This window comes from Heliangelus exortis, chromosome 14, assembly GCF_036169615.1.
Source record: "Heliangelus exortis chromosome 14, bHelExo1.hap1, whole genome shotgun sequence".
NCBI classification, from domain to species: Eukaryota; Metazoa; Chordata; class Aves; order Apodiformes; family Trochilidae; genus Heliangelus; species Heliangelus exortis.
The window spans coordinates 11822545-11838733 of record NC_092435.1 but is presented as its reverse complement, the minus strand read 5'-3'; the positions used below and the strand labels follow the sequence as shown (position 1 = coordinate 11838733).

General features: G+C 40.9%; 1 protein-coding gene across 2 annotated transcripts in view; it reads left to right on the top strand.

Moving 5' to 3' along the window:
- The first annotated feature begins 555 nt into the window (after positions 1 to 555).
- The window catches only part of TBC1D8B (TBC1 domain family member 8B), a 35597-nt gene continuing 19963 nt past the window's right edge, over positions 556 to 16189 (top strand). Inside the window, exons 1-5 of one of the 2 annotated variants that reach the window (XM_071758177.1) lie at positions 556 to 782; positions 9075 to 9185; positions 12905 to 13023; positions 13545 to 13770; positions 14682 to 14922. In XM_071758177.1, coding sequence (XP_071614278.1) covers positions 653 to 782; positions 9075 to 9185; positions 12905 to 13023; positions 13545 to 13770; positions 14682 to 14922 — 827 coding nt within the window. In that variant the 5' untranslated portion in view covers positions 556 to 652. The remainder of the gene's footprint in view (positions 783 to 9074; positions 9186 to 12904; positions 13024 to 13544; positions 13771 to 14681; positions 14923 to 16189) is intronic. The other variant, XR_011728770.1, reaches the window with a different exon arrangement.

Sequence of the window (16189 nt, the reverse complement as noted above, 5' to 3'; positions counted from 1 at the left end):
GAAACAAATGTGAAAGACAAACAAGATCTCTCGTGACGTCTGTCTGTCTCCTGGGCTGAAAATGAATTAACATTTGGCCAAAATAGAAAAAAAGGGACTCCTGTGACTGGCATATAAGACAAATAATTTCCCGAGTAGCTTTATGAAAGTATTTTTAGGGACGTGCTGGTCGGAACCTGCTGCGGCCCTGCCTGACAGGAGCGAGGTTTGGGCCGAAGAGCTCCCGGGCAGGGTCAGGGGGGATGCCGGGAGCGGGAGGAAGAGTCTCACTCCGAGGCTGTGGGGCAGAAGGAGCCAACACTCTCAGGCACCCTCTCCACGGAGGGACGACCCTCGGAGGCTGTCAGCAGAGCCTCACTGTCCCCCCCCTCCAGCCTCCCCTTACGGCCCGACCGTCCGCTGCCCCAAAGCCAGGAGGCGGCCGGCCGCGCTAGGCCCGACGGGAGCTGTAGTCCTGATGCAGGGACGCAGTGCGGTCAGCGGTACGCCAGGGACTACAACTCCCAGCATACCCCGGGCACTCCCCAGCGCTTTTCCCCCCCCCCCGGTGGCGGCGGCGCTTGGCAGTCGGGCTGTGTACGTGGGAGCAGCGGGGCGGGCGGCGCGGCGGGCATGGGCGAGGGCGGCGGGCAGTGAAGGGGCCGCTGCCGCCATGTGGCTGAAGCCCGAGGAAGTGCTGCTGAAAAATGCCCTCAAGCTGTGGGTGCAGGAGCGTTCCAACCAGTACTTCGTGCTGCAGAGGCGGCGGGGCTACGGCGAGGAGGGCGGAGGCGGGCTGGCAGGTACTGCCCGCCCGGGGGGCCGGGGCAGGGTCTCCCCTCAGCTCGGGTGTTGGGCGGGGCCGCCGAAGCCCCGGTACCTCAGGAGACGGCGGAAAGACCGGAGGAGGAGGGTGGGGGGGCGGTGGTGGCCGCTTGCCGGTCCTGGGACCCCCTGCTCCTGAGGGGCGGGAAAGGGGGAAGGCCCGGCCGGGATTGGAGCCCTTGACCTTTAGGAGGCTTCTCATGGGGTTCTCTTCACCCACCCCTCAGCCCCGTTTCCTTGTTCCTTGCGTGAGAGGGGAATTGCAAAGGGCGTCCGGGAAAAGGCGGGGTTGCTAAAGTTGCCCTCAGACTCCGGGTGAGACGGGGCCTGCAGGTGCGGGTGGCATCCCGGGGGGAGCAAGGGACATCCCGGTGGGTCAGGGGACATCCCGGTGCGTCAGGGGACATCCCCGGGGGACAGGGGCAGCTCTGGGGGTGATGGGTAGAGCCGAGGCCAGCAGAGCCCAGCGCTTGGTACCAGCTTAACAGCCCTTGTTCCCTCAGCAGACACCCTGGCAGGGTTAGATTTGCAGCTTGTTGGAAGAGGAGATCTCAGAAGGAATAAGGGATCTGCCTTGCTTTGGCAAGGTTCTCCTTTCCAAATCACTTCTCCCGCATGCATCCGAGGTTGCTTGGAATGAGCACCTGCTAAGGCATTCCTGACTGTTTATTTTAAAAAGCAGAAGATGATTTGATGGAGCATTTCAGGAGATGTGGGTCTGGAAAGTGACAGGGTGTTGACTACCACGTAATAAACTATTTAATGAGAACTTGAAGATATGGAACTGAATTTCTTTTTTTAATTCTCCCCTCTTTGTGTCATTGTGCACTGCAGGGACCCCAGCTGCCACTGGGACCTCTGTTGTGGTGGTGGCTATTTGGAGTAGAACTGACTACTGACTCCTTTGGTCATGTCAGTTCTTGATCCTGTCAAGGAGAAACACTACAGGGAAGCAGAGAAAGGTTATTCCTGGGTGGGGTATGGTTCTTGTGTGTTTTGCATTAATTGCATCTCTGGGTTTTTTAGGTCCTCTCTAGTTGTGCCATTATAAAGTGAGTTATATTAAACATGAGGCTTATGTGTTCGAAATGTTTATTCACTGTAGCAAACAAAAACACAGAGTCCAAACTTTATGCTGATGAAGGTCAGATGTAGAAATAGTCCCCCCAGATGGAGCTGGGGCATTCTTCATTGGCATCTGAACCACTTGCAGGGTGCCAGGAAAGTGTAAAAAGAAAGCATCACAAAACCCCAGATTCTCTTCTAGACATGTAATAATGTTTTAGATAGATGGATAATGTTAGGCATCAGTTTAGAGCCAAAGGTGGTATTCTTCAACCTTGGCATTCTTGTGGTTGCCAAGCTAGATTGGCCATTCTCTGCCCTGGTATCGGGAAGCCAAGGAAGCTCAGTTCGTGTGAAGGGTTTGTTGTTTTCTTTTCAGTGAGGCAAAATTTATTTAAGAACTGTGACTGAAGTGAAATGATTTTAACTAGAATTAGATATTCAAACATTCTCATAGGTTTACAGCTGGACAAAAAGCTGAAGTCTCCTAGTGCCCTTCAGTTTTTGTTGGAGGTGAGGCTTCCATCACTACTATTTTGTCCTTGATAGCATTTGACAGCAAGGAAAAATTCTTGGCTGGCATAGTTCCTGTTGTATGATTTTTTTTTCTAATGTGACATTGCACATTTTATTTCTGTTGTCATAATGTTAGATTCATACAGATTTCTTCTATACAAGTTGTTCTTTCCAGTGTACAGAAACAAAGGGTGAGATGTTATTGAGGTAAAACTGTGAATAAGAAAGATGAACAAGAAAACTGGAAAAAATTGCAGTTAGATCTGTGTTTGTGGTTTTGAAAATATTCGAACCTCCAAGGTATAAGCTAGCAGAATTTGCTGTGCCTGATTTTCATTTTGTATTGCTATGTGTCACTCAAGAAAATTAGTGCTTGCTTTAGAAAAAAACAGCTATTATCTGATGAAGTCATAGCAGATGTGCCAAGTAGAATCTTGTTCTCCTGGATATCATTTTTCAGCTGATGAGACAAAGCCAGAGGTGGCTGACAGCACTGAGGGACTGGGGATTTATGTGTGAAGGAGGCAGGCAGCAGTGCAAGATTAAATCTGGAGGGAAGAGAGGGACAGGAAATGGGAGAAAAATGAACAGTGCTGCAGGGTTTGGGTAGCAGTAACGGGGCCTTGCTGAGGAGGCAGCAGCAAATGATTCCTAAGAACACAGGAGTACAATTGTGAAGACAAACTTTAAGGAAGGGAGATGTGGATTTTGAGGAAGCAGCCAATAGCTGGAGAAGGAAGAGAGAAAGGAGAAAAAAATGATAGCAGAGAGACACTTACCTGAAGGAAGGCTGAGAATTCTGGTGTTGTCCCAGGATTAGAAAGAAGTTACAGGACCCAAGTGTGATCTCTGGGTGGCTTGTGTCCCCACAAAGCGTAGTTCTGAGTTGGCTGGTGTGGATAAAAATTGACAGAAATTCTTTGTGCTGGTTTTGTTTAGCTTTAGCTCTCTCCCTGAAGGTATGCACCTGCCCAGCTTTACATTTTATTCCCTTTCCTTTCTTAGACCTTACCTAAGGATACAGATACTGTAACCAGCTTGACTGGTTCTACTTCCTGGTAATTCAGCATGAAATGGACTGTTCCAAAGTACATTACTGTACCTCTGGCAGTGCTAGAAGATGACTACTGCTTGTTCTGTCTTCTGTGGAGTTGCTCTGGGAGAGCTACTCAGATCTCCTAGAACATATTGATAAGAGTGTAGTTAGGCAGAATGGCCCATGTGCTGAAGGTTACTTATGGTGACACAAAACCTGTGTTGTGGATGCACATGCTGTAACCAGGGTCTGGTGGGATTAAGCATGTTGGCCACAGAGATGCTGCTTTGGTTATAGTCAGGACCATAGACAGGACCATAATTAGGAGGTGGGTGTTCCTGCAGCATTTTTACAAATGAGTATTTGGTGTCAGAAAATACCAGTCCTTCACTGAAATGTGAACAAAGAAATAACTTATTTTCCGCTTCCATTGTTTTAATTTGCCTTTTTGTGCTTGGGAAATTGATGTGAAATGTAACTGCAAGAGGAGAAAAACTTACCAAAGAAATACAGGGTTGGAACTGGTCTTCCCTGCTTGTTATATGTGCTGTGCTTGGAAAGGGAGGGAAAAGCCCTGACTCTTCAGGTCTTGGTTTCCTGCAGCAGATATTGCCATCTGAAATCTGTAGAAGGCCTGTGCTGGTCTTCCTACTTTTAAGAAGATGTATCTTGTCTGCATCATCACCAGCTAGCTCACAGGCACAGGAGACAGCTAGGCTTGGGTGTGTGTGCTGGGGAACTTTCCTTATCTGGTTTCTGTCCAAAGGAGTAAGTTAAAGTACTATCGAGTAGCAGATGGCAATGGCAAGGACCTTGTCTTAACAGAATTTCATGGTAGACCGATTAAAAACGTGGTTGGTGATTTCTACAAACTTAAAGAATTTTATTTAGGCAGGAACTGCAAGACATGAGAGGAAACTTGCTCTGTAGCTAGGTTTGGTATCCAGCAAAGTGAATGCTTGCTTTTCTGAACTTAAAGGTCTGTGCTGTGACATCACTAAATACACAGTAGTAGAATAAATAGCAGAAATAATTTATTTCTACTGTTGTTTTAGCACACTGACTATTTGGGGTGTCTTGCTTGCTGCATGTCTTCAGCTGATAGGAATTGAAAGGAAGACTTGCTGGCTAGTGAAGGTCTGAAATGATCTTTTTTCAGCAGATGTAGCAAAGATTATTGCAGTGCATATATCCTGGAGCAGGTTTGCTGGCAGGTCTTGTGACCACATGGGAGACCCATGCTGGAGCAGTCTGTTTCTGGAGGACTGCACCCTGTGGAAAAAAACCCCATGGGAGCAATTTGCACAGAGCTGTATTCTATGGGAAGGGCTCCTGTTAGAGAAGTCCATGGAGGAATGGTTCATGGAAGGGACCCTGGGCTGGAGCAGGGCAAGAGTGTGAGGAGGAAGATGCAGCAGAGACAAGGGGTGATGAACTGACCACAACCCCAGTTCCCTCTGTACCACTGTGGGTGGAGGAGGTAGAGAAAAATGTTGAGTGAAATTGAGCCTGGGAAGAAGGGAGGGAGGAGAAGAAGGTATTTTAAGATTTGATTTTATTTCTCATTATCCTGCTGTTCTGATTGGCAATAAATGCAATTTATTTCCCCAGGTCGAATCTGCTTTGCCTGTGATGGTAATTGCTGGGTGATCTCCTTGTTCTTATCTCTACCCCTAAGCCTGTTGTGTCTTTTTTTCCTCCATCCAGATGAGGAGAGGGAGTGATAGGTCAGCTTTGGTGGGCACCTGGTGTCCAGCCAAGGTCAACCACATCTATCTACCACAAACAATCTTTCTTGTGGTACAGCATTTTTTCCCCTGTGGTTCTCTCTGATGAGCTTCTGAATGCTTCAGATTTTAGACATGAGAAGTTATTGCTGAAATGAAGCTGACTGTAGCTGCAGAGAGTCACTTTCTGCAGTTGTTGTTTCTCAGGGAAAGCTTTTACAGTACTTTCAATCAGTTCCTTTTCATGATGAAGTAAATAAAATAAGAGTGAGACCTCCGTTGTTCATTAAAGTGTCTGCTTTTCCAAATCCTTAGTGTAAAGGGGCTGACCAGTGCTGTGCTAATAGAACATTTCTGCTTGTAAAGAGCTCTTAGAGTCATAAATATTTTATATGCTTTAACACTTACAATGTAGCAAATCAGGAGGATGTCTGATCCAGTTTTAATATAATTAATTATTGACCTCAAAGGCACCATTATGCAGTAAAGCAGGGAACAGGTTTGTGCTAACTTTTGCTTCAAAGCAGTCATGCTCTTAAAAAAAGACAGCAGCATGTTTTCTTTGCTTCTGATTCTCCAGTGGTGAAATGCAACTTCTACTGTTAGCTTGACACTAGTCTCACAAAGGATAGGGAGTAGTCCAATTGCTGGGTGTGATATACATGTTTAAATAAAAAAATATTATCCGCAGAAAAAAAGATGTAATTAGCAGCTATTCCAGGAAAAAAAGTTATATTTGAGATTGTGGGTTCAGAAGAAGAAGAAAAAAGCAGATATTAGTACTCTCTTGATGTACTTGGTGAAATAAATTCAGAATAACAAAGTGGTGTTGCCCCCAAATGCTAAAATGCTGGGCAGTTATTTTTGTTAACATGTTGGTTTTATTGCTCTACATTGGTACATCTGAGACCAATGTTAATTGCTGATATGTTTCAATGGGTGTCTGCATCTAATGGTGGTATTTTGTTAACCAAGTGTTTTGTAGACTTTTGGGAAGAATACATCCCTGTTTCAAAGCTATTCTGGATTCCTTGCCCTTTATTTTATATATATTTTTTTATTTTCTAGGGTATTTTACCCTGTTTATTGAAGCAACTAGGGTATTTCCTATTGTTTTACTCAAGTAGCTATGAAACTGAAAATGCTTTTTAAAAGCAGAGCCCTTTCTCTCTGCAAATGTGCATCACCTGCTATGCCTACAACTGAAGTCATTCCCCAAGTGAGGCAGGAGGATGGTTTGGGTGGAATCTGCAGTAGAAACTGGCTTTGAACAGAGATTAGAGTAGATGACCTTCTATAAGGTTATCCATAAAACTTGTTTGACACCAACATGTACTGCATTTCTTTATCAAGGGATTGGCAGTTCTGGCCTGAGCTGCTTTGTTCCCCTTGCCTCCTTTATGGAGATAACACAAGTGCCTGGGCTGAGCAGTTACTGATCCTGTTGTCACCTAAACCTTTATTATACAGTTAATGTCCTTGTCATTACTACACATGGATTTTAAAGCTGTGCAACCCTGGCAGTGAATCATTCCTCAGTGGGCTGATGTAAGTGGAGTTAGCAGAGTGCCAGCAAACCACTCAGCAGTGGCCTCTCTTGCCTGGGTGAATGTGGTCCTTGATTTCCCATTGGGAAATGGCAAAAAAAGGGAATGCTTGCTGAAAAGCACCCAACAACTTGTAGTTATGGAAACCCTGACTGATAACACAGTATTCAAAAAAACTGCAGCTCACAGAGTGCTTTCAGCACTAGGATAGGGAGGTGAAACTGCTGATTTCTCACAATTATGCCAGTGGCTGTAGCTGTGGAATTAATTCATGAGGTACTGAGTACTTCTGGGCTCAAGTGCAAACCTGTAGTCTAGATCACAAATCAGTACTGAGTAGTGGGGCTGTTGAAGTGACTGGTACTAACCTGATGTCATGTCTAAAATCTAATGACCTTCCAAGCAGATGGCCTTTTGAGGAGTGCTGCTTTCTAGGGCACTGCTGTGATAATTTTCTCAGGCTGGGCACCTGCATCAGCCTTACAAATGGTGATTGCTGTCCTTGCAGTCTGTATTATAACAGCAATGATGTTAGGAGAATTATGAATGAAATAATAAAACATTTGCTGAAGCAAAGCCAACATTGAGATCAGCTCAGTGTTATGACTCACTCAGTGAGCCAAAGCTCTTTAAACAGAAATAAATGTTATCTATTCAATGTCTGATTTCAGTTAAAAACTATTAAAAAATTCTCCTTTCCTACAGTAACTTACAATCTATGAATTGCAGACAAGCTGAGATAATACAATTGCTGTAATGTACTGGTCTTTGAGGTTTTTTTGTGTGTGCTTTTCATTATTCACTTACATTTTTTTAAGAGAAGCAAAAGCATTCTGAAACTTGAATAGCCACAGTAAGATAGTCAGACAGGCTCAGTGCTGGGACTGTGCCCTTAGGAAAACCATGTTCTGAGGAGGATTGTCTAGACTTGGTAATTTTGTCTTACCTTGATTTCTTGTGTTCTCTCACAATTGTTATTTTTCAGAATTTGAGAGGGATTAATGGAAATAAAGTGGAGAAAGAGGTATCAGAAGCCAACATAAAAATTCTGAAAAAAAAATTGAATCAAAAGATTGTTTTCCATTAAAAATGGAAGGGTATTTAGAGGTGCTGTAAAGGATATATCAACTTTGGTTAGAAGCTCTCTACATTAATAGCCTTTTTTGTGGGAATACCTTGCACCCAGTATCTCAGCAGGTTTGTAGAACAGACCTCACAGCATCTCTTTGGGTAATTGCATCTCTCACCTTTTTGGGTAAATTCTTGTCTTATTTTGCAGTTCTGTAGGAGAATAAAAGTGATTGCTTTGGTAACTTTGCTGTAGTTGAATTTTTCGTTTATGTGGCTCTGCTAGAAGGATAGCAAACATAGGAAATAAAAGAAACAAGGTATTGTTGCTTGTATTTCCATTTCTGTTGAAACAAAAAGAAAAAGTATTACATGTGCTTCAGGATCCAAAAGCTTGTATTTTTTCTGAATGTGTTTTTCTCCTTTTACAATTCCCTGATTCTTAGATTAGGAAAGAAGTTTTAAGATATCTGGGCTAGTATTTTTATTACTGTGCAGAAAGAATAGTTTTGGCAACCAAGATAAAATACATCCTAGTTTTCTGTGGAAACCTTTTACTCCCATTTATGGAGAGTGACAGTATGTGTCATTAATGAAATCAATGTATTTTTATCTGAACTTTTTTTAATAAGAACTAATTCAATATTTATTGGCAGGGAGGTGATATGACCATTGTATCTTGGGTGTAAACTCTGTATGGGAATAATGTGTTTTATGTAATATATTTATGCAAGTGATGGTAGAATAAATATTTGTGTTCCATGCTTTATGTAGGTGTCATGTGTTAGACTGTTTGTGAAGCATGGCAGGCATTTTCTAGCTCTAGTGTCCTGTGAGCAGCAAAACTTTCGTATGTATAGGAAGTATGGTATGGTGTTCTCATATAAAAATGATAAGATGTTCATAAAAAACAGACATAAAGGAATTAGTCTCGTAAGTGCTGTTTCCTGGGACTGCAAAAGAGAACAGCAGTAAATGACTGGATAAGAGGTAGTTCAATTCCTGCTTGTGCTCACTGTGTTACATTTCAGGTTATCCTCTGCTTTCCCATGCCAGATGGCTATCACTTCCAAGGGGATCATCTCAAAAACTTCTCCCCCATTTTGTGTTTGTAAGGGCTGTTACTGCATCCAAACATCATCACTTCCCAGAGAGGCTCCTCTGCAGGCACTTTCTGCTTCGCTCATTTGTGCTTCTTGTTTCCTTGGAGTTCATTATCCCTTAGTGGGTAGCATTCCAAAGGAAGGGATCAGTGCACATTTCAAAGCCTCAGGTTCACAATGCTGTGTACATTTTTCTTAAATGCAACAGGTCTGCTGGTGGGGACACTGGATGCAGTGTTGGATTCTACATCGAAAGTCGCCCCATTTCGTATCCTGCATCAGACACCAGACTCTCAAGTCTACTGGTCCATTGCATGTGGTATGTACCAAGACTTAGAAGCTGGCTGAATTTATAAAGTGAGAAATGAGTGTACAATAGATGGGATCCATTTTTGGATTAATCCTCTCACATCATTAGTCATTCCTGTGACCTCTAAATGGTTTTAAATTATTTGCAAACCTGTGGCTGACAGTAATGTGCAGTTTTTTAGAATATGTAGAATCATTGAATTACAAAACCATTCACTCTGGAAAAGACCTCTGAGATCATCCAGTCCAACTTTCAGAGTCTTCATGGTACAACTTCCAATTGTTTGCTTTCTGCAGCCCATCAGGTATTGAAGCCTTGGTGCTCTCAGAATAACAGAGGCACAGTTTTTTCTTCTGTTAGCTGCTAGTGTAACTTGGCACAGTTTGGGATTTTAGGGATAAGCTGACCCTTGGGAGCACTAAGTATGCTGTAGGTAGGAGTAGCAGGAGCTGGTTATCCTAGTGGATTTTTCTGTTGTGTCTTTGCTTGTTAAAATGAGCCAGGTTCACAGTTGTGGTCCGGGTTGGATTCTTCCTCAGATGTGTTGTGCCTCTAGTACAAGAAATTTTTCTCATGTTATTAATCTGTAGAAAATGGAAAAGAAAATAGACCATGACAGTGAAGTATGTGGTTTTTTCCTAAAGCATGCATAGGTTTATTTTATTGTGTTTGTGGTTTTGTTTTTAATTATAAGTTCTGCAGCTTCTCCAGAAAATGAAGTCTTAATTCCTTTATAGAGGCTGGGTGTTCAGAGAGACCTCCATTCCAAAAGCTGAGAATACTGTTCTATTCTTTATGTGCATCATCCTTTTGCTTCTGAGGCATGGTCTTGTCTTTGTACTGAAATTAATTAATTTTGTCATGGGGTCTAATGGGTCTAATGTTAAAAAGTCACTGCTGTAGAATTAATCTATTTCTTAGGCTTATTGAAAAGATCTATAACTACAGTGAGAAAGAACCATGTATTTTAATTCATTATTCCATGGTTTCTTTTTTTTTTTTTTTAAATTAGTAGCATTTTTTAAAAGAAACAAGACTCCATCTAGACTCCTCTGGGCTCTAGTCCTTCCCTTTAGTTGCCTGTGGCAAAAGATGAGTTTGCAGGAAATCTGCCATTCTGCAAACACTTCCATGCATAAGTAATTCCACTAGTAAATGCTGTGCTGTTGTGAAATCAGATTTTGCTGTTAAAGCTTTAAAAGAAAAATTGTGATTCTTGCTGTCTTTCTGTGCAGTTAACTGAACATCTGATAAAACAAATCTGCATTTTGAAAGTAGCTAAAAGTTTACACATTTGATGCTCCAGTGCTAATCTGCTCCTGTTCACGTTCTGCAAGGACTTTTCTAAAGGGCAGTAGTTTTACTAAAAATTCATGCAGTTCACTACATGTCACTTTAAAAGGGCAGCTTTATGAATCTGATAGTATTTGAACAGTTTGTGAATCAGCAGTAAATAAAATTTTAGACCTACTTCAGAAGAAGTCAGAATTGATGGTGGCAGGCTATCAAAAAGGTACTTTGATAATTGCGTTGGAAATGTACTCTGGGGAATTCTAATGCCAGCAGGTCAGCTCTTGAGAAATATAAATGGTAATCTTCACCTTAGGACTGAATTTCTATCAGTTCTCTGCTATGTAAGTGTAGTTTATAACCAAAGGCTATTTAATGTGTATATTGTGTTAGAAAACAGATTGTCCCTTCTGTGAAGTGAAGAAATTGAGGAGAGGTTTTGTTCCTGCTATTCCATACCAAGGGTCTGACACAGTGCTTCTAAATAATTTAAGTACTTATTAAAAAGTTTCATCTTCACTGTGTCACATCTGTGCCTCTGGTTCACACTGTGACTCAAATAATTAGTCTACATGTGTAGTCTGAGAAAAATAATTAGTTTGTTATTTAATTGCTACATTAATTACTCTTCATGTAATTTTTAAAGTGTTGCAAATCCAGTCTGTGTAGTGCATTCTAACTATAGCTGTATTTACAACAATTTCTCTTAATTCCCAAGGCAACTTGAAGTAATTCTGTGGAGTCCATTGAAAGTTGTTTAATTAGTCTTTACAAAGTAAATGGAGAAAAAAAAGAAATTGTTAAAGGTGTGTTCTTGCTTAGGGATATTGTTGTATGTGATTACTCTGACTGATTTTATTTGTGAGCATTCCTCTGGAGGATGAAACTGCCAGTTAATTTATATTCTAGAATCCCATTGTTCAAACCTATGTAAATTCTTTCCCTCACTCTCCCTCTCCCTGTCTGCTACCTCATGTCTTAAAGAATTAGAAGAATTCAGTATTGAATTTGCTGAACCTCTACTGTTGTTTCATTACTGTCATCTCCTCTCATTACCTATTACCACTTGCATAATTTGTAATTATGTGAAAAGAATAAGAAGAATTACCACAAGCAGTTTGAAGTTGGCCTACCACATTTCTCTATTTGTGAAAGTAGCTGGTGGGTAAGGATGTTTCTCTGAATTCAAAGTAAACCAGTTATCTAAATGTATTTCTGGAAAATAGATAGGTTTTTCTTTGCTACAAAATTGCATTGTCATTCACCCTATAGTAGGTGATACCTCTGAAACCTAGATTAAAAAGCAATGTAATAAGTACATTAAGTAACAAGGTTGGGTTTTCTCTAAGGTGTTTGAAAATGCAATATTTATATTTCTGGAACATTGAATTTTATCTTGGTTATTGATTGGAGGTTTAAGTTACTCCTCCTCTTGCACATATGTAATGAAAGGAAACAGTCTCTGTTCCTGTGTGTTTGTGTCCCAGGGGATCCAGAAGAAAGAAATACTAATTCTGTGGGTGCCAAATGTTGTTTCAGGGATTGTTCTGCCTCTATGAATCAATGAGCTTTTTTTTTCTGCATCAGTAGTTGGTTCTGGAATATATTTCCCATGTGGGGTGCAACTGTGCTTCTGTCCTCTTGTAGAAGTCTGCAGCTGCATGAAAACAAGGTGGTGTTTGGAATTACAGCATGAGCAGAACTTAATTGTAGCTGGGATGTCATTGTTTCCTGAGTGGTGGTTGCCTTAGCTTGAGCATGATTAGAAATAAAGTTTAATTGTGACTTGATAGAGAACAAGATAAAACCGTGACTTCTGAGCACAATTGATTGTTTGATGTAAGCAACATAAATTTTCAAATACCCAAGGAGAATCCTCTGCTACCTTCCTGGCTATGGTGATGTGTGCTTTACATCCTTACACATGTTAGAAGGGATTATGCACAACAGCTCTTGGAGTTCCACTCTGGAAACTGTTGTGGACCAGTGATCAAAGGTGTGGACCAGATATCAAAGACTTGGATTTCTTTTTCCTCTTAGCCTCATGAATTTGATCTCACATTTCCCACCTTCTACACTATTGGACTGGAAGTGTTCCAGCAAAGCTCTGCCATCCCTGCTGGGGAGGTGCTGCTGGGCTGAAGGCACTGGCTGTGCAGGTCTGGCCTCAGCACTGAGCCACACACTGTAGGCTAAGCTGAGATGCTTCTGTATGGAAAGGCAGAAATACAGTTGCATAAAGGGTCTGAAAAATAAAAACACAGCAGTGCACAATTTTACTGTACACCAAATACATTTGAGAGTTATGATTTGGCTTTGTGTATCTGAATTCCTTTGTGAATCGTGAATTTGCTAAGTATTCCTTTAACTAATATTTTTAGTAAAATGATTAAAGTCTGTCCTAATTTTAAGTAATACTAACTTTCTGTTTCAATCAGGATCCAGCAGAGAAGAAATAACAGAACACTGGGACTGGTTAGAACACAATGTTATGAACACTTTATCAGTATTTGATTCAAATGAAGATATTACAAGCTTTGTCCAAGGAAAGATAAGAGTAAGTAACAGGCAAATATCATAATGGGCAAAGGCTAAGTATTCTATTAACTTCAGCACACTCCATTGTTCCTGTTTATCTGCCCCACAGGTAGATGAGGTTTTTTGACAAACTTTCCCTGGCAAGTGATACACCTTTATGTAGTAGGCTAAAACTAAACTACTGATATATTATTTCACAATAGTTTAATAATGCCTGGAAAGTGTATGGTATATTTTTGGGATGGTGCAATAGCATTTTATATGTGCTACACATTTAGCCCAGGAATTATTGTGATTAAGGGAAGAGAATATATCCATTTCAGAAGAGGAAACCTGGGAGTGTGTGGGAAACTTGTTGGATGAGTCTGAAGTAGCACACTTGATTTGTGACCTCAATGTGTTTTGATCCTCAGACTATTCTTCCTGTTCTAAAACCTGCTATCCTGTTAGGACAATACTGTGCTGCATGCATGCAGGTGCATTTAGAGTCCTCCTGGCCATATGGATGCATATATAAAGAATCTGGTTCTTTCATTTTAGGGTTTGATTGCTGAAGAGGGAAAAGGTTCTTTTGTAAAAGAAGATGATCCTGAGAAGTTTCGTGAAGGTCTCATGAAGTTTGAAAAGTGTTTTGGATTACCAGAGCAGGAGAAGTTGGTTACCTATTACTCCTGCAGTTACTGGAAGGGCAGAGTGCCCTGTCAAGGATGGCTTTATCTTAGTACCAACTTCCTTAGCTTTTATTCATTTTTGCTGGGAGCAGAAAGTAAGTAAGTCTCCATACTAAGCCCAGTCCCCTCACATGTTACTGTTTATCTTTCACCTTCAGAAGAATTCTTCCTGTGTCCTAGTGGAGCTATTTTGCCACGTGAGCAGATGTCAACACAGAATACAGAAAACTGCAAACATAAAATAATTTATGGAAATTAATGCATTTGTGTAAATTACTACACAAGTCTGTTAATTTTCTTCTACCCTTTTAAACTTTGGAGGGAAAGCAGACCTGTTGCAGTTAACTGTAACTAGAAGTTGTCTGTCACCTTTAGTTTGTGCTGCATCTAAATTCAGCCTGTGAGGATTACAGTTATTTCTTTACACACACAGATTTAATTTTTCATGTGAATGCACTAAGCACTGGTGGTAATTGCACACATCTTTTTTTTTCTGTGTACCACTAGAAATGCCCAAACAAATGCCTCTAAGCATGAACTGTATTTATGTGAAAACTTGAAAGCATAACCTTTCTAAGGAAATTTTCATTTTTAATGGGAAATGTTATAGTTACTGGGATGGTTTCTCTAATGCAAATACATGATTGATTTACTTTAAGAAGCCCTATTAGTAAACTTTTGAAGTGAGATAGCTTATTTGATGGTGTTTGTTTGAAATTTGCAGTTTCACACGAGAGCAAAGAAAAGGTGATGTAAGCTTGTATTTTCATACATGATGTGTCTTTATTAGAAAGAATTTTGTAGGAAGAAAAACATTAGAATTATTTTCTAGGAATTGTGAGAGAGTGGTTTTTGTGCTTGTGAGTTCGTAGACCTTCCCAAGTGTTTTATCATTTAACTGTATTGCTTAATTATATTTTATTAGTGCTGTTGACTACATTTTTTTTTCTGTAAGGGTAGCAGCTAACCAGAAGTTACTCACATCTGCCTGTGTTTGTGTTTTCAGTAAAACTTATTATCTCTTGGGATGAAATATCAAAACTGGAGAAGACTTCTAATGTGATTCTGACAGAGAGCATTCATGTGTGCTCCCGTGGGGAAGATCACTATTTTTCCATGTTTTTGCACATTAGTGAAACATTCCTTCTCATGGAGCAGCTGGCAAACTATGCTGTTAGGAGACTTTTTGATAAGGAGACGTTTGAAAATGACCCAGTCCTTCATGACCCCCTGCAGATCACTAAGAGGTAATATATTACTTAATATCTACCTGCTCTGGACCCTGTACTTCTTTAGGCAAAGGGAAAGAGAATCCTTGTCTCAAGGAGGTTTGTAAATGTCAGTAAAGCTGGTGTTCACTTAAAGAAATGTCTCGTTACAATTTAGGATCAAAGCAATGTGAGGCATTTTAATTTATTGTTACTTTGCAGTGTCAATAGTCTATATGGAGACAGAAAGTGATGAACCCTTCAAAGCTGGTCTTAAACTATGGGGTTTACAGTAATTTGGATTTTTAAAAGTATTCTAGCAGCATTTAAGATTAGAAAATTAAGAGTAAAGGTGAGGAATCTCCGAAGAGACTTGTTTAGGAAGGATAAGGAGCCTAAATCATTTAATAGAAGTGTAAATAATAACTGCATCTGCCAATGGAGATGGGTGATAGAATCAATGAATGGCAGCAGGTCCATAGCTTTCCTTACTTAGGACAGTATTTTAGGCAGTGGGAAAGATGTGTATGTAAGTAACCTGGTGGTTAGGGTCCTTCCTTCTCAAGGAGGGTGTATATTTATTTCTTTGTAGTAGTTTCATGGTTTTTCTCCAGTTCTGGTTCTGGTTTCTGTCAAAGCAAATGCTGCCTTTTGCTCAGAGAGATGTCCAAACACTCTCTCAAGCATTCAGGTTTTGGTCTGTGGTCCTCAGCTGTGAAAAGTAACCAGGAAAAGCCAGTCTGTTGTTAGGTAATTTAAACTCACATGAAGGGACTAAATCTTTGTTGTGCTACCTATCTGCAAATCAGAAATTATGATAAAGCATTTTTTACATTATTGTTCCTATTATAGTACACTGGTAATAAAACTTGTTTTAGGTTGTATGTCCTGGGTAGTTGATCCCTCAGTTTGGTAGCAATGCTGGAAGCAGATGTTGCTCTACAGCCAAAATGTTGTTTCTGTCCACAGGCTACCTGTGAGGAATTAGCCTGTGGCAGATGTTTACACTGTGCTACATTTGTAGCTAATTAATGCTGTATCAAGCCCAAACTTGTTTTAGGTTTAAATGGACTATTTTGGTGGGTGGGGAAGCAGAGCATTTTAGGTTATTAGTATGTTTTTCTGCTCTACTTGTAGGCCCTGATTCAGCAAAATGCTTTACTGTGTAAGAACATGCTTAAATCTATTCCTGTTTAGTATTTAACTGTTTTGTTAAGTGGGTGAATAGAGACAGAAGTGGTCCTGCCCTTTTTGCCTCTTCAAGCAAAACATTGAGCCATTGAGCCTTGAGAGAGCATGATGTTTT